We start from the raw sequence: 23517 nt of genomic DNA, 5'->3' as shown, positions 1-23517 counted from the left end.
TTGCTTGTTTGTTTTTTGTTTTTTGTTTTTGAGACAGGGTCTCACAATGTAGTTGAGACTGACCTGGAACTCACCATGTAGCCCTGCCTGTTCTCAAACTCACAGCAATCCTCCTGCCTCAGCCTCCCAAGTGATGGGATTACAGGTGTGCACCACTATGCCCGACAAGGATCTTTTTACTTTCTTGAGTTTCACTCACCAATTCTTACCTTTCCTCTATTCTAATGTATACATATGAATCTTTATATTTGATCTTAGCCTTGGTTCACCTACATCCCAAAGTTTTGTTAAAGATTTCACTATTATGAATTGTGCTGTTATAAACGATGTCATTAACTCTTTCAAGAAGGTACCTAGAAGAGGAATAGCTGGGTCAAATGGAAATTCTATTTTCAGCTTTTTGAGGATTCTCCGTACTGAGTTTCACTGTAGTTGTACTAGTTTATATTCCCACTAACAATGTAGAAGGATTCCTTTTACCCTGCAATTTATGTCCAAGTTCAGGCATATTTTCTGTTAAGGAAGGATGTTTGCCTCTGTTAAGCTATAGTCTTATGTGCCTCCCTCCAAATCAAAATATGTTGTGCGTCATATCACAGAATGCCTAACTAAGCTATTCAAAGACACCAACTTTGAAGGAGGAGACATTGATACTGTTTTTACACCAAGTGCCAAATATTGCCAGGTGGTCTGCACACATCACCCGAGATGTTTGCTCTTCACTTTTATGGCTGAATCATCATCTGAAGATCCTACGAAATGGTAAATGTTCTATGTTGCTACATAGAAGAACTACACTTAACAGGTCAATTACCCACAGATTAATTTCTGTCATTATATAAAATGTAACATTAACAACCGGAAAATAAATTGTCTTTCAGTTGAAATATTAAATATTACAGGAAAAGCAATGGTGTCTAAGCCAAACCAAGAATGTTGATGCCTCCCAGGGTAGCTTTCCTAGCTTCCTCTGGGGTTTTAGTATTAAGGTTACATTGTCTCTCTCCCTCTCTCTCTCTCTCTCAATATTTATGTGTCTTAATCATTTTGCCCTTTGCTTTTCTATTGAGTATTGATAAGTCACATTATTTCACTGAGAATTATCTCTCAAATATCTTGCTACCAAAAAAGTGTATAAAGATAATTTGAAAAAGTTGTACAATGACCCTCTGTCAACACCAAGAGTCTGTCACTTTTGCTTTACTGACCTACAGATGTAGGTCATTTGAAATAATTTTACAACATAGTGACGTTTCACCTGTAAACATTTCAGTATGCATTATTCCAAACAAAAAGTACAAAAAAGTTAACAAGACTTCTTTTATATCATATTCGTTTGTCCACCAAATGTAATTTATAGCTATCAACTAGAATCCTGTAAAAATCCAAAATTGTGTCTGGTTATTTTAACTCTAATCATGTTTCTAAAATTTTACATCTTCTACCTACTAGTTTTGTTTTCATGTCAAATTTGAAAATTCAATAATTTAGTCTTTCTGCAAAAATAAAGCTATCAACACTGCGTATTATTACTGCATCCAAAGATGTCTACATAGTACCACGAACAAGTACAAGTTATTGTTCTAGAATCTAAAACAGGGATCAACAAACATTTATTATCAAGACAGAGAGTAACTATTTCAGGGTTATTATGCAAGTACTTTTATCACCATTTAAAATGTAACTGTTTAAAAACATAAAAACCATCTGTAGACCATGGACTATTCCAAAACAGCTACTTTTAAGCTGCAGACCATAGTTCACCCATTGCTGTCTGTTTCTTATTAGGAAGTATTATCATGTGTCTTCTTCTAAATGTAGGAATGTTGAAATGATAAAGTCAGAACCTTGCTAAGAAAATATTTGTTCTAGCTAAATATTTGTTTTGGCATAAATTAGAGTAGTCTATTTCATTCTCTTTTGCTTTCTTGTGTGCTAATTTTAAGATTCATTATTTTAAAACATAAATTCCCACCCAGTAATTTTTTAAAAAAATAAACAGGTTTACTTGCATCCTGAAAGACAGTGTCACAGAAACTTTGCCTATGGTGAATATGACAGGAGCAATTTCTGGATATTCTTTCAAGCAATGCCCACACCAATTAAATGGTAAGATGTCTTTTGTGGATTAATAAATGCTAGTAATTATGATGTATGTGTATAATTGTATCAGATATACTTTTAGATTTTTTGGGGGGTGCGGGGGTTGAGGCAGGGTCTCACTATGTAGTTGAGACTGACTGGGAATTCACTATGTAGCCCAGGCTGGTTTTGAACTCACAGCGATCCTCCTGCCTCAGCCTCCCCAGTGCATCCTGTTTCTTCCCCATGCCCCTGCCCTCCCTTCACCCTTTCCTGTCCCCTATTTTCAAAGAATTAGGTCTTTTATTTTATTCTTTATTTATATTTTGGGTTTCTCACGTGAGATAAACCATGTGCTATTTAAGCTTGTATACCTAATTTATTTCACTGAACATTATGATCTCAAAGTACATCCATTATCCCACAAATGTTCAAATTTATCCTTTTTATAGCAGTATAGTATCTTGCTTTCTTTATTCATTCATCTGTTGAGAGACCATGTTCATCTCTGGTCTATGTTGTTTTCCACTCAGTTGATTTCTTCCATTTTCTGTTCTGATACATACATATAACGCCACCATGCCTGGCTTCAGATATACTTTTATAACTGTAAAACCAAGCACTGCTTTATGGAAATAAACTCCTTTATGTAAGTAAGTTTTTTGGGGGTAGAGTACAATGCATTAAAATGTCTTTCTTTATCTTAAAAAAGGAAGTATCTTACTACCTCAGTTGTCATTTATTTTCTTTCTCCTTTTTTTTTGGGGGGGGTACCAGGGATTGAACTTGGGTCCTTGTGCTTGCAAGGCAGGCCCCAGAACCGCTGAGCTAAATCCCCAGCTTCTTTCTCCTTCTGTATAAAATTTTACATGAAAGTCTATTAAACATATTAATACAAACCAAAGAGAACAAGTACAAAGATTGAAGTGGCACTCATCTCAGAAGTGAAGTAAATTCCTGGGTAGGTTAATAAGTGAACTAATCAGTCAGTGGAATGTTGGACCCGGGAGAGGATAGGACAGAAAATCAAAATGAAATTTATAGGCCTAAAATTGTTGCAGTGTAAGAAGGACATGAGCATTCTTTTAATGCTTCTATATGCAAATGGGAATTAAAAAGATTAATATTAAAATGAAAGATTTCTGAGAAAAACTGAGCAGAACAGTTAAAAGCTCAAGTCAGGAGGGGCAGTTGGCAAGGAGGAATACTGCAGCTGCCCAAGGAATCTCAAGGGCACTCATATTTTTCACTCTTATTTCCAGCTTGCAACAAAAATGTTTATGTGGGCCTAGACATGAAAGGCATGAACTATAATGGCTCTGTTGCTGGGAGTGCTCAGGAATGTCAACAAAGGTGCACAAATAACATCCACTGTCACTTTTTCACATATGCAACAAGGCATTTTCCCAGCATAGAGCATCGGTAAGTGCACTAGCAGCTGAGCCCAAGGATGTGAGAAAACTTGGTGGAAAAAAATGCTGATTCATTAAAATTATGCTTCACCTCGATGGTAAAATTTATTTTTAAAAATAAAAGACTTTTGTATAATAGTAATCATTGTTTTTGTCTTGAAAATTTCATTTACAAACCCTGCTTAGATGCATTTAAATTACAGAGAAGAGTCTGTCTTTTCATGACATTTGTAAAATATCTATATGCTTAAGCCATATCCCAGCTAATTTCAGAAGTGCTAATTTTTTAAATTGGCAATTTTGAAACAGCTAGAATTAGCTCACTTGCCAATGCCCTCGTAACCTAAAGATGCTATAGTCTAACCCTATAGAATGAAAAATTAAAACACATTCATCTCTCTTCTAAATAATGCTAATACTATGTCTAAGGCAAAGTAGCAAAGCCCGTGTGTTATCCTGTTTATGCTAAATGTTGAAATAGTATTATTGTGTGTTATAATATTACTTATTATTAAAGTGTATTATATAAGAATCTAAAAGTGCTCTGTCCACTAACAACTATGTCTGCATCTTCTTTTGCTTTAAAATTTTATTAGCAAAATAAAGTATTAATTTGTATTAATTTATTTGTTTGGTAGTGGAGATTGAAAGTATTAATTTTTGAATTTAAAAGTTTTTGTGGTTATCTACATTTGTATAATAAATTACATTTATTAGGAATAAAGTGTAAAAAGTGCAAGTTCAAATTACTAATAATCGGATTTTAACACTAAATTCTAACATTCTTCTCTCCCCCTTCACGAAAAGCAGGTAAGTGGAAAGCACATAATGTTTTCAAAAACAACGGTGAAACTTAACAAGGAAGGAGGACGTGAATATGACTTAGAAGGAAAAGGATCAGGGAAGAGAGGAGGGAGAAGTAAGGGAGAGCAATGGGGGAAAGAAATTATCACAATGTTGTGTTCGTGTGCAAAATGCCCAGTGAAATTCAATTGCAAAATTACTATGCATCAATAATTTATATGGACATATCCAAATTAATAAATATTTAAAAAACAAAGCAGTAACTAGTCCTCCATGTCTTGTCTGTAGGGCAGGTCAGAGAACCTATTTCATGTCTCAGACAACAGACCATACACTCCAAGCTGGGAAAACGTTGAGGCATTGAAGGAAAAATTAAATCATTAAAGTTGAAGAGATCATCGAAGAATCTCTGATTCATATGTTTCCACTCTCACTGTCATCACTACTCCAAAGTTCTCCTTTCATGGGCAGTGAGATAGTTCACAGAGTCCACAGGACCAAGTGCTTGGCAGTGGGGCAGAGACAGGAGTGAGTGAAAGAGCTCTCAAACGCATGCTTTTCACGGTGATTCCCATTTTGTCACACCCAAGTCCTCTCTCCAAATGGTAATTTCTTCTACTAGCAATTGGAAGAATGTAATATTTTTTCCATTTTTGTTTTTATTCAGGAACTTTTGTCTGTTGAAGCACAGCCAAACAGGAACACCAACCAGTATAAGAATGCTCAACAATGTGGTATCTGGATTTTCACTGAAATCCTGTGCACTTTCAGAGCTGGGTAACTTTTGCTTTCTTTTTAAAAAAATTTTTTATTTATTTACTTGCTTATTTTGGTTTTGTGAGACAGGATCTCACTATGTAGTTGAGACTCACCTGGAACTCACTATGTAGCCCAGGCTGGTCTCAAACCCACAGAGGTCCTCCTGCCTCAGCCTCCCAAGTACTAGGACAGCAGCCATGCACCACCACACTCGGCTAACTTTTGCTTTCTCCATGGGGTAGTTGAATCATTAAACAATGTATAAAGTTAATGATAAGTACCATAAGTGTAACTTTGGACCTGAATTTACACTCACTGATGAAATGCACCAAACAATCTTTTCCCCTTTCTTATAATAGAGCCCATTATGTCTTACAAAGAACTTATATTTCAATTTCAAGTTTATTTTATTTTCCTTATTGAGTTTATTGGTACATCTTAGATATACAGTACAGTTACATTCATTATTGGGATCTTGTACCTCTACATGACAGGTCTTGGTTCTCATTTTTTCCCCATGTCCCTGCCCTCCCTTCACCCCTCCTTCCCTCTCCCTTTACAAACACTTCATTTCCATTTTTTCATTTTCTCATATTTTTTTCTTTTCCCTTATTCCCTTTCCCCTCCCCTTCCCACTTTCCCTACACCTTTAGCCCCTTTCTTCCTACTTTACATTGTCAATTATATCATTAGGACCTTATGTACCATTATAGTTTTCACACTGGAGAAACTGTTCAGTATTTACGCATGTGTGACTTATTTATTTCACTTAGGAGTATATTCTCAATATGTATCCATTTTCCTATGAATGAATCTACTTTCTCATTCTTTATGGCTGCATAGTATTCCATTTTATAGCAAAACCACATCTTCTTTATCCAGTTTCCAACGGATGGGCAAATGGGCTGTTTCCAAGTTTTAGCTATTACCAACTGTGCCTCAAGTTTAAAATAGTAATTTTATTTCTTTCTAAATTAAAAACATTGGAAGATCGTGGGATAAGCTTAAAATTTTTAATAGAAAATTTACAAATGTCATGATCAAAACTTTCACCAATTTGCTGATGCATGGATGTTCTAACACGGTTTCTTTTCGTTTTCTTTTCTCCTTACTTCATTTGTCTTTTCTTTTAAAGTACATGCGTTGGCACCTTTCAGGCATACATAACGGTAGCACTTCCCGTGGGGATTTGCACCGTACATGGCACCTCCTGCCCCTTCTCTCCCATGCCCTTCTCTCCCATGTCCCTTCTCCCCATGTTCACAAGCTTTGTTTTCATTTTTCCTTCTATTTTCACTTTTTTCTCTTGCCCCTTTCTCCCTCCCTCCTCCCTTGTTCTCCTGACCATCTGAACATTTTCTTCCCACCTCCCAATACCTATTATACATTTTAGTCCTTATTTCTGCTTTTGGTTACTCACACCAGAGAGACAATGCAGTGTTTAAATGTGTGTGATCCATTTATTTCACTTAAGAGGATGGCCTCAAGGTCCGTCCATGGAGCTATGTCTGAAGCTCTTCATTCTTTATAGCAGAGTAGTATTACATTATATTAAAAAAAATCCACATCTTTATCCATTCATTAGGTGACAGCTTTGGGACATATCCAAGATTTAGCTCTTACGAACTGTGCTGCTATAAACATGGGTGAGCACATATCACTGTGGTATGGTGCTTTTAATTCTTTTGAGAAGGCACCAAGAAGAGGACTAGCTGGGTCAAAGGGAACCTCTAGTTATACTTTTCAGAGAAATTTCCACACTGATTTCCACAGTGGTTTTACCAGTCTACAGTCCCACCATCATTGGAGAAGAGTTTCTTTTTCCCCACAGCCTTTCCAGCATTTGTTATTGGTTGATTTCTTGAGAACAGCCATTCTTTCTGGAGTGAGATGGGATCTTAGTGTTTTAATTTGCATCTCATGAGTGACTGGTGATGCTTAACATTTTTTCATTTTTTTATGTACCATTTCTACTTCTTCATCTGAGAAATGTCTTTTCATTTCAGATGCCAATCTGTGGAGTGGGCCTTTAAATTTATGGGGGTCTGATAGTGAAAATAGCCATATTTCCAAAAATTGCTATACAGATTCATTACAATTCTTATTGAAATACAACAGTATATTTCACAGAACTAGAGAAAATAATCCCAAAACTCATTTGGAACCAGAAAAGACCTAGAATAGCAAAAGCAATTCTAGGCAACAGAGACATGGCAGGGGTTATCACTATCCCCAATTTGAAACTATACTACAAAGCTACTGTGATTAAAAACAGCATGGTACTTGCAAAAATAGACCCAGGGATAAGTGGAATAGAGTAGAAGATGCAGAAACAACTCCTGACATACTCAGCTACTTCATTGGACGAAGGAGCCAACCATCCTCATTGGAGGAAAGATAGCCTCTTCAATAAATTGTGCTGGAAGAACTGGATTTCAACCTGTCAAAGATTAAAACTGGACCCCTGTCTTTCACCATGAACTCAACTAAAATCAATGTGGATTAAATATCTAAATTTTAAAACAGAAACACTAAACTTGCTGGAAGATAAGTTAGGTAGAACTCCTGGAGGCACAGGCATAGGAAAAGACTTTATGAACAAATCCTCAGAAGAATGGGGACTAGCACAAAGAATCAAAAATGGGATCACTTCTTATTAAAAAGATTCTTCACTGCAAGAAAAACCACCAACAGAGCTAAGAAACAACCTACAATGTGGGGAAAAAAATCAGCTGTTCCTCAGACAAAGGTCTACTATTTAGAACATATTACGAATGCAAAAAACCAGACCTCACTTCTTCACTGCAAGAGAAACCACCAACAGAGCTAAGAAACAACCTACAATGTGGGGAAAAAAATCACCAGCTGTTCCTCAGACAAAGGTCTACTATTTAGAACATATTACGAATGCAAAAAACCAGACCTCCCAATTTTAAAGACCCAGGTCAAAAATGGGCATCTGAAATGAACAGACATTTCTCAGACAAAGAGATAAAAGAAGCAAATATACATATGAAAAAATGTTCAACATCATTGGTCATTCAAGAGATGCAGATGAAAACAGCACAGATCCCACTTCATCCAAGAAAGAATGGCTGCTATCAAGAAATTAATGAATAACAAATTCTGGTGGGCTTGTGGAGACAGAGGAATCCTTCTCCATTGTTGGTGGGAGTGCAGACTGGTGCAACCACTGTAGAATCCAATGTGGAGATATCTCAAAGAACTAGGATTAGAGATCCCATTTGACCCAGCAAGCCTTCTGCTGGGTATCTTTCCAAAAGAATTACAAGTATCATACCACAGGGATACGTATATAGCCATGTTTATAGTGGCACAGTTTGTAATAGGTAAAACTTGGAAACAGCCCAATTATCCATCAACTGGTTTTTCTATAAAGATGTGGTTTTTCTATAAAATGTAGTACTACTCAGCCATAAAGAATAAGAAATTAGAGACATTTATAGCTAAATGGATGAATATTGAGGCCATATTCTTAAGTGAAATAAATAGGACACACATATAAATAATGAATAGTTTCTCTGGTATGAAAAACTACAAGTGCAAATAAGGTTTAAATTGTATAATTGATAATATGGAATAGGAAGAAAAGGGCTACATGAGTAGAGGAAGTGGGATGGGTAGGGAAAAGAAAAGAAAAAAGGGGAAAAAGAAAAAAATATGAGAAAAGGAAAAATGCAAAGAAAGTCTTTATAAATAGGGAAGGATGGAGGGGGTGAAGGGAGGGCAGGGGTATGGGAAACAATAAGAACCGAGATACATCATGTAAAGTTACAAGACCCCATTGATGAATGTAGCTGCACTGTATACCTAAAGAGTACCAATAAACGAATGAAAAAATTATTGGGATGTTCTGACTTTTAAAAACTCTTCATATGTTCTAGATAGTAGTCTTTTGTCTAGATAGTAGTGTTTTATCTTTTATTCTGATGAATAGCTGGCATGAAAAAATCACTTTGTTGGTGGTTTCTCTTGCTGTATAAAAGCTTTTTAATAAGATGAGGTCTTAGTTGTTGATTCTTTGTAGTATTTCCCATGCATTATGGATTGTATTCATGAAGTGTTTGACTCTGCCTATGTCCTCAAGCTATACTTATTCTCTCTTTCAGCAGATTTAGTGTTTCTGTTTTAATATTTATATCTTTGACCCATTTCAATTTCATGGTGAAAGATATGCATGGTAAAGATATGGGTCTAGTTTCAATCTTCAGCATGGGGAAGGCGTGTTTTTCCAGAACCATTTATTAAAGAAGCTATCTTTCTTCCAGTGTTTGACTCCTTTGCCAAAGATTAGGTGGCTGTGTGTGTTTGCATTTGTTTGTGCATCTTCTAGTCTGTCCTCTTGATCCTCAGGTCTGTTCTTTTGCCGGTACCGTGCTATTTTTATCACAGTAGCCTTGTAGTATAATTTTAGGTTATGGATTGTGATACACCCTGCCTTGACTTTGTTGTCCAGAATTGTATTTCTATTCTAGGTCTCTTCTGGTTCCAAGTGAATTTTAGGATTGTTTCTTCTAATTCTGTGAGACATGCCATTGGAATTTTGATCGGGATTGCATTAAATCTTTACAACAATTTTGGAGTATGGCCATTTTCACTGTATTCATTCTTCCTATCCAAGAACAAGGGATGTGTTTCCATTTTCTGACATCCTATATGACCTCCTTTTTCAGAGTACTGTAGTTTTCAAGGTAGAGATCTTTTACTCCCTTCGTTAGATTGATTCCCAGGTATATCATATTTTTGGACACTATTGTGAAAGGGGTTCTTTCTCTAATTTTTCTCTCAGTGAGTTTATACTATTTGTGTACAGGAAGGCTATTGATTTTTTGAGTGTTGACTTTGTATTAAGCTAGGCCACTGAATTTTTTTTTATCAAATCTACAAGTCTTTTGGTGGAACTTTTAGTGTCTTCTATGTAGGGTTTCATATCATCTGCAAATAATGATGACTCAACTTCCTCCTTTTCTATCTTTATTTCTTTCATTTCTTTCTCTTGTCTAATTGATCTGTCTAGTGTCTCCAGAACTATATTGAACAAGAGCGGTGGCAGTGGACATCCTTGTCTTGTTCTTGATTTTAGAGTGAAAGCTATCAGCTTTTGTCCATTTATTATATTGGTTGTTGGTTTGAAGCAGATGGTTTTTTATCAGATTGAGATAAAGACCATCTATACCAGTTTTCTGTAGGGTTTTATCATGAATGGATGTTGGACCTTGTCAAATGATTTTTCTGCATCTATTGAGATGATCATACAAATTTTGTCCTTGGCTCTGTTAATACGGTATATTACATTTGTTGATTTGCCTATATTTGAACCATCTCTACATCCCTTGGATGAGTCCAACTTGGTCATGAATTATGATCTTCTTGATAAATTGCTGCATTTTGTTTGCCAGTATCTTATTGAGAATTTTTGCATCTATGTTCATTAGGGATACTGGCTGTCATACTCTCTCCCTTTTTTTTTTCCTTTTGTACCAGGGATCAAACGTGGGTCCTTGCACTTGTGAAGCAGGCACTGGAACCACTGAGCTAAATCCCTGGACCTGTAATTCTCTTTTTTGGTTATATCCTTCTTTGCTTTTGGTATCAGAGTAATGCTTGCTTCTAAGGAATTAATTTGGGAGTATTGCTTCCCTTTCAGTTTCACTAAGGACCTTGACAAGTAGCTTCATTAGGTCTTCTCTATATTTCTTTTGATTTCAGCAATGAATTCACCAGGACCTGGGCATTTCTTTGTTGGTAGATTTTTGTTGTTGTTGTATGAGGGATCAAACTCAAGAGGTTGCACTTGTGAGGCAGGCTTGGTGCCACTGAGCTAAATCCTTGCCCTGTTGGTAGATTTTTAATTCCATCTTAAATTTCATTGACTGATATTGCTTTATTTGGAAACTTAATATTTTCTTAATTCAGCTTTAGGCATTCATATGTATCTAGAAATCCATTCATTTCTTCTGTGTTTTCTATCTTATTAGATAGAATATAGGTTCTCAGAGTAGGTATTAATGATTGTCTGGATTTCCGTAGGATCTGTTATAATTTTATGTTTTCATTCCTAATTGCATGGATTTGAATCTTTTCTTTCCTTTTTTGATAAAGTTGGTTAAGAGATTGTCAATTGTATTTAATCTTTCAATGAATCAACTCATCAATTTATTGATTGTTTGTATTGTTTTTGCCTAATCTCCATTGCATTAATTTCTGCTGATTTTTATAATTTCCTCCCTCATTCAAGCTTTTAGCTTGTCTTGCTCTTCTTTTTCTAGAAGCTTGAGGTTCAACGTTAGGTTATTTGTGCCCACTCTGTTATCCTGATATGGGTATTCATTGTTATAAATTTCCCTTGTAGGACTGTTTTCATTGCATCCCATAAGTTCCAGAATCTAACATGGTTTCTTCTGTAATCCAGCTTGTATTAGGGACATGTTCCCTAATACAGTGTTTGCAGACAGTAACATCCAGAGTGTTTTGGCTCCAGATGCTTTTGTCTGTCGCCGCATTTGTACTCATCATCCCAGTTGTTTGTTTTTTACCTTCTTTTCTCAAGAATGGTCAAAAGAATCTCAAAGGTAAGGAGTTACAATTAAGGCTGATGTGTTGTCTTTTGAAAACAGCTGATCAAAATCTGTCAGTGAACATCCTGAGCAGATTAAATTTGTATTTAAATGTCTATATAGCATAAAAATTTCAAAGAAGTATTGTTGGATTCTCTTATTTTCTTCCTTCCATCTGCTGACCACAAATCTGATAACATCAATTGGTCTTGGAGTTTTTGTTTGTTGTTGCTTTAAGCTTAGAGATCTCCACCTTTGCTAAAGGTAGAGTTATCTAGTTTTGAGTGGGGTGAAGAGAATATCCTGGGCATTAAGAGGACGTTCTCTCACTGCAACAAAACAGCTGTACATATCAGTAAAATGGTAAATCCAAAGTGGAAAAGAGGTGAAAATGACAACCTACATCAAGAAGTTTAGGGTGGTGGTAGAAGGGAGATTTGAGGATGAAGGTCTTATTTCTCTTCTGATGGGAATTAACAAAGGACATCATAAAAAGCATGGTATATTTCTTTGGTTATTAAAGGGATACATACTGAGATTATTACCCTTTATGAACAAGAATCACTGAAAATTTTAAAGTTAGGTCAGACAGAAGTTCTATATATTATCTGAGTTGGAACTCTCAGAGGTGTTGGCTTTTTTGGCTTTGGCTGCTCACTGTTGAGAAGATCAACCCTTGCAACATCCGGTCAAGGTGAGCCCTTGAGTTCATTGTCCATCCGATAAGCTTCATTTTCTACTGAGGCTGTAATTTCAGCAGCACCAGATCTGTTACATGAAAATGTATCAGTTACTTTCTCTTACTAAACAAGTTTAATACAACTTATTTGATGTCTGTTACACATAAGAAGTTATTCTAGGGATATTATTAGTGAATTCGACTGGTGAAAGCCTGCCTCCTTAGATCAGCGTGGAGAAGATAGAGAAGTGTTCAGATTGAGATGTGTTGTCACATGGAGCCAATAAGACTCGCTGATGGGTTGGATGTGGGCTGTGAAGGAAAGAAAGGGTTGGGGATATTACCTGGATTTTTGGCCCAAGTAATTGGAAGGATGGAAATTCCAATGTCTAAGATGTGGAAGACTTCATGAAAAGCAAAGGTTAAGAAAAAGAGATTTCTTTAGACGTGTAGGGGAAAATGTTGAACTGGCCACTGGAAATAGAAGTCAGTTTCGTAAGGGAAGCACACTCTAGATCTGCGTTTGAGTCTCCCCAGTATATAACTGGTAATTAAACCCACAAGACTGGTGCGATCATCAAATGACTGAATGCAGACAGAGCAGAAACGAAGGACAAGATGGAAAAGCCAGGCAATTCCGAAGTGAGAAAATTCAAACATTAGAAAAATGCCTTTGTCATTTGTCATTTTGTGATTGGTACTTCGTTTTATTTTCTTTCATATAATTACTGATTAGTACTTCTAGGAGGAGTAATAAATTTGACCCTTAGTACACACCTGCCACAAGGCAAGGCTCGGCTAAATTTAATTTTAATTATGTAAAATTAAAAATTCACTCCCCCAACTGTCTTAGTCACATTTTAAGTGGGCAATTGTTATATGTGGCTAGTTGTTGCTCTATTGCATGGCATAGATAGAAAATATTTCTACCATTCCAGAAAATTCTGTTGGACAGCTCTGTTCAAGACTGATTTTTAGCTAAACAGGAAAAGTCTCTCCCTTTCAGGAAGATGCTGCCAGGCAGGTTATGGAGTCAGTGATGGGTTTCACTTATACGTTTTTAAATCTGGATACGAGATTTTTAGGTAGCATGAAAATTCTTTTTTAAAAATGTATTTCATTAATATCTATCAATTGTATAAAATAATGAGCTTCAATGTGATATCTTCATGCACGCATACAGCCCGTGTTTATCGTGTCTATCCCCCCATTCTGTCCCTAGCACTCACTCGCCCTTCTATCACTCTTCTCCCTTTATCCTGTAATGATATCCCCTCTAGTAAGGGGAACGTGTGATATTTGATCTCCAGTTACATCCATTTTCCTGCAAACGGCATACTTTCATGCTTCTTTATAATTGAATAATATTGCAGTGTGCCTGTGTATCATATTTTCTTTATTCATTCTTAATAAATTGGTGGATACCTGGGCTAGTACCACACCTTGGCTGTTGTGAACTGTGTCACAATCCAGATGGGTATGCAGGTAGATAATATGAAAATTCTTGACTCTTTGAGACTGGCTGGGAATGTTGAAGGAAGTAAAAAGGGAAGATAGAAGAGATACTGACAAAAGATCAAGTTGTGAAAATAAGAGTCCGATGGTTTAGTTTTGAAACTGTGTCTACAGACTATTTTTGTCTACAAAAAATGTGTCTCAATGATTCACGACGAATACTATAAAACTAGGAACATTTTCACTACTAGATGCCAACATGAGCAGACTTTACTTTCCATACATGGTGTAAAAATGTTCTTTTTTATATGTTTTATATAATATAGATATATCCTCTTTCCTTTCTTTACTGTCAGAAACCTTTGCCTCCTTAAAACATCTGAAAGTGGAATACCAACTACACGGATAGAAAAGAACAAAGCTATCTCTGGTTTTAGTCTACAAAACTGCAGGCACAGTATCCCAGGTACAGTGAATATGTTTTCTTTTGGTTGAGACCAATAATTCTTGAGGAGATTGGTACCTAAGATTGTCTCACAGCCGATATGTGATATGTTTTCTAGTATTCTGTCACTCTTCTTTTTACCGTGACACTGATTTCTTGGGAGAGGAACTGGACATTGTTCATGTGAGCGGTCATGAAGCCTGCCAGAAGATGTGCACCAATGCCATCCGCTGCCAGTTTTTTACCTATGCACCACCTCAAGAATCTTGCAATGAAAGGAAGTAAGACAAAGAAAGGATTAAGTAGATGGGTGCCTCATCCATTTTTGAGATGACTTATATTTACGCTCCTTTGTTTCTAAAAATAGGGGAAACTGTTACTTAAAACTTTCTTCAAATGGATCTCCAACTAAAATACTTCACGGGAGAGGAGGCATCTCTGGATATACATTAAGGCTATGCAAAATGGATAATAGTAAGTGTGATGTCACTTGGAAAAAGACATAGAAGGATTTGTTCTACACTAAATGTATCACAACTAAGATAATAATAGGCAGAGGGGCTAAAGCTACTAAAATAACAAATTTAGCAATATTTTCGTTATTTTTACTTCTCTCATACAAGTCAGCCATGCTTTAAAGCTATAAACCATGCCACAGCTAAACTCTACCCTGCCTAATATGAACTGAATATGTGCGACTGGGGATGTAGCTCAGTGGCACCAGGCCTGCCTAGGAAGTGCAAGATCCTGAGTTCAATGCCCAGTACTGCAAAAAAAAAAAAAATTGAATATGTGTTTTAATTTATACAACTGGGATTTCCTGATGCCACACAGATTCTGCCAACATTCATATGTCTGATTCTTATTATCAGTGTTAAGGATGATTTTTATTTTCTGTTAGGTGGAAAAGTCAACCTGATTAATCAAATTATTTATTTTCCTCTCATTTGACCTTAAAGTAAAATATAAATAATCTTGATATGTTCTAACAATTATGTGTTTACTTAAGAAATACTGGAGTAGCTCTTTTTTTCCAGGGTTGTCATTCTTTCAGATTCCTTGCAAAGGTTCTGTGGCCTACTAAGAAACCTTAGTAATTTATAATATGAGTCTGGCAGGGTAGAAATAAATATATTTTCCAAATTATACAAAACCGATAAAAATAAAATTATTTTAAAATTGTCTCAACTGTGTTTCCATCCCAGTGGCTCATTTCTCAGTATAAGAGGTGGAGTGTGCCCAGATAGGATTGTTCTGAAAGACAGAATTATGACAAGAGAAGAAACAAACACTTCTCCCTAAATGATCATAATGACCTATTGTGGCTCTATCATTTTAGATTTACATACTTTAGACTGTTTTTTTTTTAGTGTCCAAAATTATAATATACTATACATTTAGATTAAACTGAGGTTTAATGAATAAAATGGAAATGATAATCATGCTTGGTAATAGTTCTAGGACTATAAAAATCTTTTTTGTTGGGTTATTTGCTGAACTGAATGATAAATTAATACTTAACTTCTAGGAAATTGCTTTGTATAACATGCAGATGTTAGAGTAACTCCAATACTAATATTCTAAGTAATAAAATATTATTTCCGAGGATTGAGAGGTGCTTTGATGAGAATCTTTGGATGAGTTAAGGCTGTTTAGAAATTATGTTGTAATTTCATAAATTGCAGATGCCATTTCCAACCTCATTCCTTTATGATGTACTTTTCTGTTGAGTTTTTAGATCATGGCCTCTGGAGGTCACAGAATATACTCATTGTAAATTGATAGCTGTAGGAGAAACTATAATAAAAAGAAAACAAAGTTCTATGTCTTTTTAGTGCAACTTATGAGTTCAGTGAATTAAACAAATAGCCTTTACTGCACTTTATTAGATAAAATAATATTCTAATAAGAGAGTGCATAACTAACAAGTTGTGGTCATGTCCTATACCGTTGTTGGTTTACCATATAATTTAGCTTTCTGAAAATTACATAAAAAGTAGCATTTATTTACATCAAATGTAATCCTTAAAACTGCATTTTCAGCATTTTGTTTACACTGAGAAAGTAGAATGAATATCAGTACTAATAACCTGTACCTCGTAAGGTCTTGCTAAGTTATTTAGAACATGTCCTAATTGCTGCTTACCAACTACTTATGCTAAACTTCACTTTTATGTCATTTCCCAGTTTGCAATCTATAAGGGCCTCCAAGAAATTGCAAAATAAGGGCCAAGATCTAGCTCAGTGGCACCATGCCTACCTTGCAAGCACAGGGTCCTGAGTTTGATCCCTGGTACCCACCCCCCCCAAAAAAAAGAAGAAGAAAGAAAGATAAGATCTTTAAAATGATCTTTTAAAACTAGTGTCTGCCCGATCTGTTCTTAAGGGAGAAATCTGTTACTGCTCCTACAGTCACTTCATGGTCATTCTTATCTCCTCTTGCTGTTAGCTGTTGTTTCTTTCAAAGCTTCTTTTCCCATCCTCTCCTATTTTAAATCCACTCCAGAATTACATATACATTTTCCTATAGAGGAAAGAAAGGCCTAGAAAGGTCTGGGTAGAGCACATTGCATCACATAGGAGCTTATTAGAAAGAATGTCAGCATCCTCCACACACGTACTGAGTCTGGATTTTAAGAGTACGCAGGTGATCCATATGAAGTTTGAGGTGTGCTGCTCTAGAATACTGCTGTGTCTGCACGTACGCTGTCCAGGTTCTGTGCTACACTTGGCTAAGGCTCAAAAGAGAAAGATGTGTTCTCCTATTTGGCATCCCCCAAAATAGAAATAGGACGGACTATCCTGTCCAGGACAGCCAAGGCAGGAAAGATGCCGAGGAATGATTCTGAATCAAAGTCCTTGGAAGGTATCAATATTCAACCCAAGAAAGCCCCAAACTGTCAACAAGGCCAAAGAGCAGACATTCACAAACAGAAAAATCAGTCCTGGTTTGGGCATGGATGATGCAAGTGTAACCGGCAGCCAGGGTCAACCAGAATGAGACGGGGGTGGTGGGGTCTGGAAAAGAATGGCAGACTCAATGGGACGTTTGTTCTCAAGCCTTCAGCGGGCAGGGCAGGTTAAAAGACAGATTGCTAGGCCCCACCGTCAGACCTTCTGTTTCACCGGGTCTGAGGTAGGGCTCAAGGATTCACAAGTCTAACAAGTTCCAGGGTGATGTTGCTCAGTGGGGACCACACTTGGCAGCCATTGCTTTCAAATGCCAATCTCTGTTACCGCCGAAGAAGCGCGACTGGCCCTGTGGTGCTAGGTGGCTTGTAATTGCAAGAGGACTTGACCATTCAACTTTTATGTGCATGTTTTCTTCGTCAACTGCATCAGAAGGTCTAACTCGGGGTCATGGTAAATTCTTGAATTAAAAGACACGTTTCTTTCTTTGGTTCCTCAGGGAACATAACTTCTGGTGGAAAATGAAGATGTAGAAACCCACTTATTGCAATCTCTCTTTTGTAGTATGCACAACCAAAATCAAGCCCAGGATTGTAGGAGGAACTGTGTCTGTTCGTGGCGAGTGGCCATGGCAGGTAACCCTGCACATCACAGCACCCTCCCGGGGACACTTGTGTGGCGGATCCATCATTGGCAACCAGTGGATCGTAACAGCTGCTCACTGTTTTGATGGGTCAGTTCTGTAGCTGTGTTTATTAGTCCACCATCCTCATACATACATGAAATCTACTACTAGTGGATTAGGACACAAATCCTTTTAAAATGTCAATTCCTCTATTTACTAAATTAATTTCTTATCTTTGGTGGGAGTCAAAATGCAAAAAGGAAGAGGCACTTATGGTCTAGAGCACAGTATTCAGCAACAGAATAGGTGTGAACCAGGCTATTTGACTGCACACTAGTCCCCTGCCTTGTTTAAATGCAAGCACAGCCTGAGGGCTTTCTGTTATTTCCTAAAGGAACATTTCATTCTCTGTTTATTGAGTCCAGAACTAAACTCATGAAGGATTTCCCACCCTGTAGTAAGTCCAGTTTCCCATGTTCACTCTGCCCATTTCCTTCTCTCTCTCTCTCTCTCTCCCCCCGCTTTTCACTCCACCCCCTTAAATACAGAAAGATGTCATTATGCACCCTCAATATTATTCCCTTCTCAGATCCCTTTCACTCTTGGCTGAACATAAAAGGTTCAGCTGGAAAATGTGTGAATGCATATATCCCTGGAAATTTTGGCTGACCAAATTTCCTCTTTGCTACTTTAGTACCCTCTGAGTTGTCTCCAGTCACGGTAGTGTGCATTGCCATTTTTTATCTGTTTGTGGAAAACTGCTGTTATAACTCAACAATATATTTGAGGCCAGTAGTCCCCTTTGCCTTTTACATATAGGGAAGTGGAGTACAGTAACACCATGTGAATTTCTCAGGGTCACAGCTAGTAAATGGCAGGACTGAGATAAAAATCCAGGACATTTCATGGATATGTGTATATAAGTATTGGACAATGGGAAGAGAATTTATTTTGTAAGTGTCATGTAAGATAAATGTTAATTTAGTGCCCTCTTTAGAATGGAAATAACTGAAAACTTTAGGATGAATGCATTCTTTCCACCTAAAAGTAACTATTGACATGAAATTTAGTAACAGCTAGTTTAATAGCTATGCCCTCAAGATGTTTGGGAAATTCATAACGAAGGAAATGAACTTCCCTCTGCTGTTTGTTCCTTAGGGTAGAATCACCTAAAATTCTGCGCATCTATGGTGGCATTGTAAATCAATCTGAAATAAATGAGGATACGCCTTTCTTTGGGGTACAAGAAATAATAATTCATGATCAGTATAGAATGGTAGAAAGTGGGTATGATATTGCCTTGCTCAAGCTGGAAACAAGCATGAATTACACAGGTATGCAGAATTCTCAGGGGAAAGTTATCTACAAAGCTGAGCTAGATGAAGTATTTACTAGTGAGGCGTTCTTGATGTGTTCCTGCCAACCTTTCCACGTTTCCATTAAAGGGAGAGGGTCTGCAAATCTTGGCTTTCACTCTGTTAAGACTGACATTGCTGTTCGATTGTGGGATATTGTGTTGAAAGTATGGATGCATATTTTAGGTTTCTTCAGGTGCACAGGACAGCATAATTTTATCCCATTTTAGAATATCAGGAATAATTGAGTTACTAGCTCCCTTTTAGGGACAAAATGATGGAAGGTCAGCAAGATTAAGCAACTTCCATGGGATCACAAACCTAGCTGGAGTGAAGGAGTCAGTGGGAAAGAGTAGTTGTCTGTTCTCGCCTCGTTTCGGGATCCATAATATGTAATACTGAACACAAGAGATGAAAACATGTGACAAGAAGGCACCGTATGAAAGTAACAAATCACAAAGTCATGTAGAGTAAAAAGTGAAAGAAGAGAGTCTCTTCGGAGAAGGAAGATATGTTTTGCTTCTGACAATTAAACTATGATTTTTTAAAATGTAGATTCTCAACGACCCATATGCCTACCTTCCAAAGGAGACAGAAATGTAAGATACAGTGACTGCTGGGTGACTGGATGGGGATACACAAAATCAAGAGGTAAGAAGTGCTGTTCAAATATATGCTGCATCCTGAAAATAAAGTGCACATTTTAGCTATCACATTTTCTGCTCTCTCAAGTCATACAGCTGAAACACAAATAAAATACCATCAGTCAGTTGGGAGAAGGGTACTAATAAAAATAAAAAGACAAAAATCACCCAAGTGAGGATGATGTTATATCAGTTTGATAAGAAGTTCTGTGTATGATTAAGCCTCTTGAAAAATTATTTTAAGTGAGATTTGAAGTGAGACTTAGCACTTCTCAGTAAATGTCCTAGCTTATTATCTAATCATTTTCTCTGGGAAGTAATTTACTAAGAGTCATAATTAATGTTTAAGCTTGATTAACATTAAAAAGTGGAATGCACAACAGTGGGAATAGTGTCTTTTTATACTCTATAATTATAAAAGGCCTATGAAGTGGACCTAACATTTTTTTTTCTTTCTAGATTTTTACTAAGTATGAATTTTTAATTTAAAGCTATATAGATTTATATTTTATATATGATTATTCCACTAACAAACCACAATTTTTTAAAGACAATATACAAAACACTCTCCAGAAAGCCAAGATACCCTTGGTGTCAAATGAAGAATGCCAAGCAAGATACAGAAGGCATAAAATAACCAGCAAGATGATCTGTGCAGGCTACAGTGAAGGGGGGAAGGATGCTTGCAAGGTAACAGAGTGCTCTCAACCAATTGAATACATTCAAATTAGAATGTTTACTACATATGAAACAGGAATCTTCCGCCAATATGCAGGAAACAAAGTGTGTTTGTCTTATTTACTGAAATCTATTGTGTATACACGGGGTGAAAGTGAACAGTGAGGTTCTTTGAAGTTTATGAAAAGACCAGGGGAGAATTTTAGGCAAAACTCTGAACAAATGTATTTACTATGGGAAGCATCAAGAGTGATCTGTACTACTTTTTCCACCTCCCCTTTTCACAGGGAGATTCTGGGGGTCCCCTGTCCTGCAAACACAACGAAGTCTGGCATCTGGTGGGCATCACGAGCTGGGGTGAAGGCTGTGGTCAGAGAGGACGGCCAGGCGTTTACACCAATGTGGTCAAATATGTGGACTGGATTTTGGAGAAAACCCAATCAGTGTGAAAGGGGTTCCAGGTCCATTGACCCCCCAAGGGGCGAACCAGACTGTTCCATGGAACAGGACTCTGATTTCACTGAAGAAAACATGGTGATGTCACCTGTCCCCCATAGTTACGCATGGAATGGGCTTGATATTTCTAAGGAAATACTGAAGAATTGTGTTCTGAAAACCCCTATTCGATAAGCATGGTTTGTTTTCAGCATCCAGTCTTGCTTTTTTATTACACTTTTACTTAGCCAAGGAAATCCTATAAGGAGATATTTTCACAAATTATTACCATGGCATCTATTCCAAAAAGCTATCAAGTAATGGCACCAAGGGACCAGGCAGAACTACTAAAAGGAACCCACTACCAAATTTTACCAAATATTTGTTAAATGAAAAGAAGGACATGGTAAGATAGGGAAACAAAGAGAGTCATCATCCATTTGCAAGACTCTCTACTCTGCCTGTGAGAACACATATCTTGTGTAAAGAGATAATTTGACTGAATTCATTGACAAGCTTTCAGAAGGGTGAGCAATTCTAGTCTTTCAGTTTTTAATATAAATTTTGTATCAGTGTGGATACGCATAAGCTAAAACTGAACAAAGATTCCAGAATTTGTATATGGGAGACTAGGATCAGCAATTTACCTAGAAGTGGTACTATAGTACCTTAGGAGACAAATTGTAGGGATGCACTTGCCTAGAAAAATATTTGCGTGTAGATTGTATACTTATTTGCAATGCTTTAGAAAGGAGAAGGTTAACGGAGACAGGCAGAAAAGACGTCCTTACTAAGGAAAGCCGCTGCCCCATGTGTAGCTTTACAAAGAGCTCGATAATAGATGTGCTGAGAAAAATCAATATAAAATACATCCATGCCACAAGGAAAAAAATCACTTTGGGAACAAAAACAGCTATTTGTATTCTAAACACAGAAGTTTTCCCTTTACTAGAAATATTTACCCAGTTTTTGTTCCATCATAGTACAATAGCCTAGAATCTGAATTCTCTTCGCATAATCTTTAACCTGTGTCAATAACTATACAATTCACCCAATATGAGAAATATTTATTGAGCAAAATTAGGTAATAGTTTCGCACTGAGCCTTGCAGATACTGAGGTGAGTAGATAAAGTGTAGTTTTTTGAAGTTTATAGTCCAGTTAATGTGAACAACAACGAAAACAATTGTGCAAAAAAATATAATTTCAAACTTGAATAAGTAGGCTCACAGAGTTATCTGACAGGGAAGAAGGGTACGTTGAGCAAGTAGACAGAGAAGGGCACGGTTCTGTAGAAGAAAAAACAAAATCAAAATCCCCACTCCAAAATCCCAAAGATCAAAATGATTGAAAGACCATAAATGAGCCATATCCAAAACATATATAGATTCAAACAAAACTGGAGTCAAAAATTGTAGCTCCTTAAAATTCACAAACCACATTATCTCAATATGAGGTAAGACTTCACATAGGAAAAGATTAGGGCATCATTTCTGAAGTGATCTTTCTGTAAAGTCTTTCCTGAAAAGTATCTGGTAAAAGTGCACTTTTTGCTTCTTAGGATTTAACTTTATATGATGTCTTAATATCTGAATATCTAATCTATGCCCATGATTCAGAAATTAAAACACTGTGAGAAGTTATGAAATATACAATATGAAGATGCTCTCCCTAACACCAAAAGACTGCTCAGCCTATCTGTGACCTAGTGCTTTTCTTAACTTTCAATCTTTAACATACTTCGGATTAGTACAGAGCGAGCCTCCTTATCCTGCTACGGAAGCAGGGTATTCTGTCGAGGGATCCCACATTTTGTTTCGTCAGTCCCTCACTGAAGGACACTGAGGTTGATTCAGGGTTCTTCTCTTCTGCGTATGTGCAGGCCAATTCGTAGGACACATTTCAGAAGCAGAATTGCTGAAAATGACAACAATAGCAAAAACAACAATGACGTAAAAGGGGACAGAGGAATATATTTGCAATTTTGATAAACATTGCCAAATTTCCACTCTAAAAATTTGTAGAAATTTTCCCTCCCAAAATTCAATAAATAGAAAAAGGCATTTCAATTTTTATTTGGAGATTTTCTTAAAATAAATGGCATCATGTGAATTTGGGGATACATGATCACCAAACTAATAATTACTTTATTTTTACCCAATATTAATTTGGCAGTTACTTTGTAGACAAAAAGTGGAATATGTTCTTTGCAGTCACATCAATCAACATGGTAAGATTTTTTGCTGAAAAAAAAAACATTCTAGAATGTATATTGTTCAACATTGATAGTGGCTCAATGCAGTGGAAATACTAGTAATTCACAGCTCTCCCTGCAGTCACTTAGGTGCACTTGGGGTGCAAGTGACCTCATCACTTGTTCCAGAGGCAGATGCTAATTTGTGCACATTCGCTGACACAATCCCATTTCCCTTGCCCCAAAAAGCCAGTCGTGTGGTCAGGCCAAAGTGTCTGACCTTCCTCTGGCCACAGCGACTGGCTTAAAGATTTCAGTCCGTGCAGAGCTTGAGACTTTGGACTGATTTGGATTCTCTTCCCCTCCATGTGAATGAGGAAGGAGCTACCTTTATGTAGTGGGACAGTCTTAAGAAGGCAGCCTAAAGACCACAGCAATGAAAAGGTAGAGGGCTGAGGCCTGA

The 23517-nt window shown here is 36.8% G+C and overlaps 1 protein-coding gene across 8 annotated transcripts in view; it reads left to right on the top strand.

Moving 5' to 3' along the window:
• Positions 1-22917, top strand: part of F11 (coagulation factor XI) — a 26980-nt gene extending 4063 nt beyond the window's left edge. For 3 of the 8 annotated variants that reach the window (XM_010619783.2, XM_010619785.2, XM_010619784.1), the window contains 13 exons: positions 600-762; positions 2003-2109; positions 3345-3504; positions 4966-5075; positions 11491-11650; positions 14126-14235; positions 14333-14495; positions 14582-14688; positions 17689-17857; positions 18908-19083; positions 19660-19755; positions 20299-20438; positions 20714-22917. In XM_010619783.2, the coding sequence (XP_010618085.1) occupies positions 600-762; positions 2003-2109; positions 3345-3504; positions 4966-5075; positions 11491-11650; positions 14126-14235; positions 14333-14495; positions 14582-14688; positions 17689-17857; positions 18908-19083; positions 19660-19755; positions 20299-20438; positions 20714-20875 (1823 nt within the window). In that variant the 3' untranslated portion in view covers positions 20876-22917. Of the gene's footprint in view, positions 1-116; positions 146-599; positions 763-2002; positions 2110-3344; positions 3509-4965; positions 5076-11490; positions 11651-14125; positions 14236-14332; positions 14496-14581; positions 14689-17688; positions 17858-18907; positions 19084-19659; positions 19756-20298; positions 20439-20713 lie in introns of those variants that run through there. The other 5 variants (XM_010619788.2, XM_010619789.1, XM_010619786.1 and 2 more) reach the window with 4 other exon arrangements.
• The last annotated feature ends 600 nt before the right edge of the window (positions 22918-23517 follow it).

This window comes from Fukomys damarensis, unplaced genomic scaffold, assembly GCF_012274545.1.
Source record: "Fukomys damarensis isolate Sample0158 unplaced genomic scaffold, DMR_v1.0_HiC HiC_scaffold_18, whole genome shotgun sequence".
Classification (NCBI taxonomy): domain Eukaryota; kingdom Metazoa; phylum Chordata; class Mammalia; order Rodentia; family Bathyergidae; genus Fukomys; species Fukomys damarensis.
Note: the sequence above shows the minus strand (reverse complement) of the source record. Positions and strands in the feature narration are given on the sequence as shown.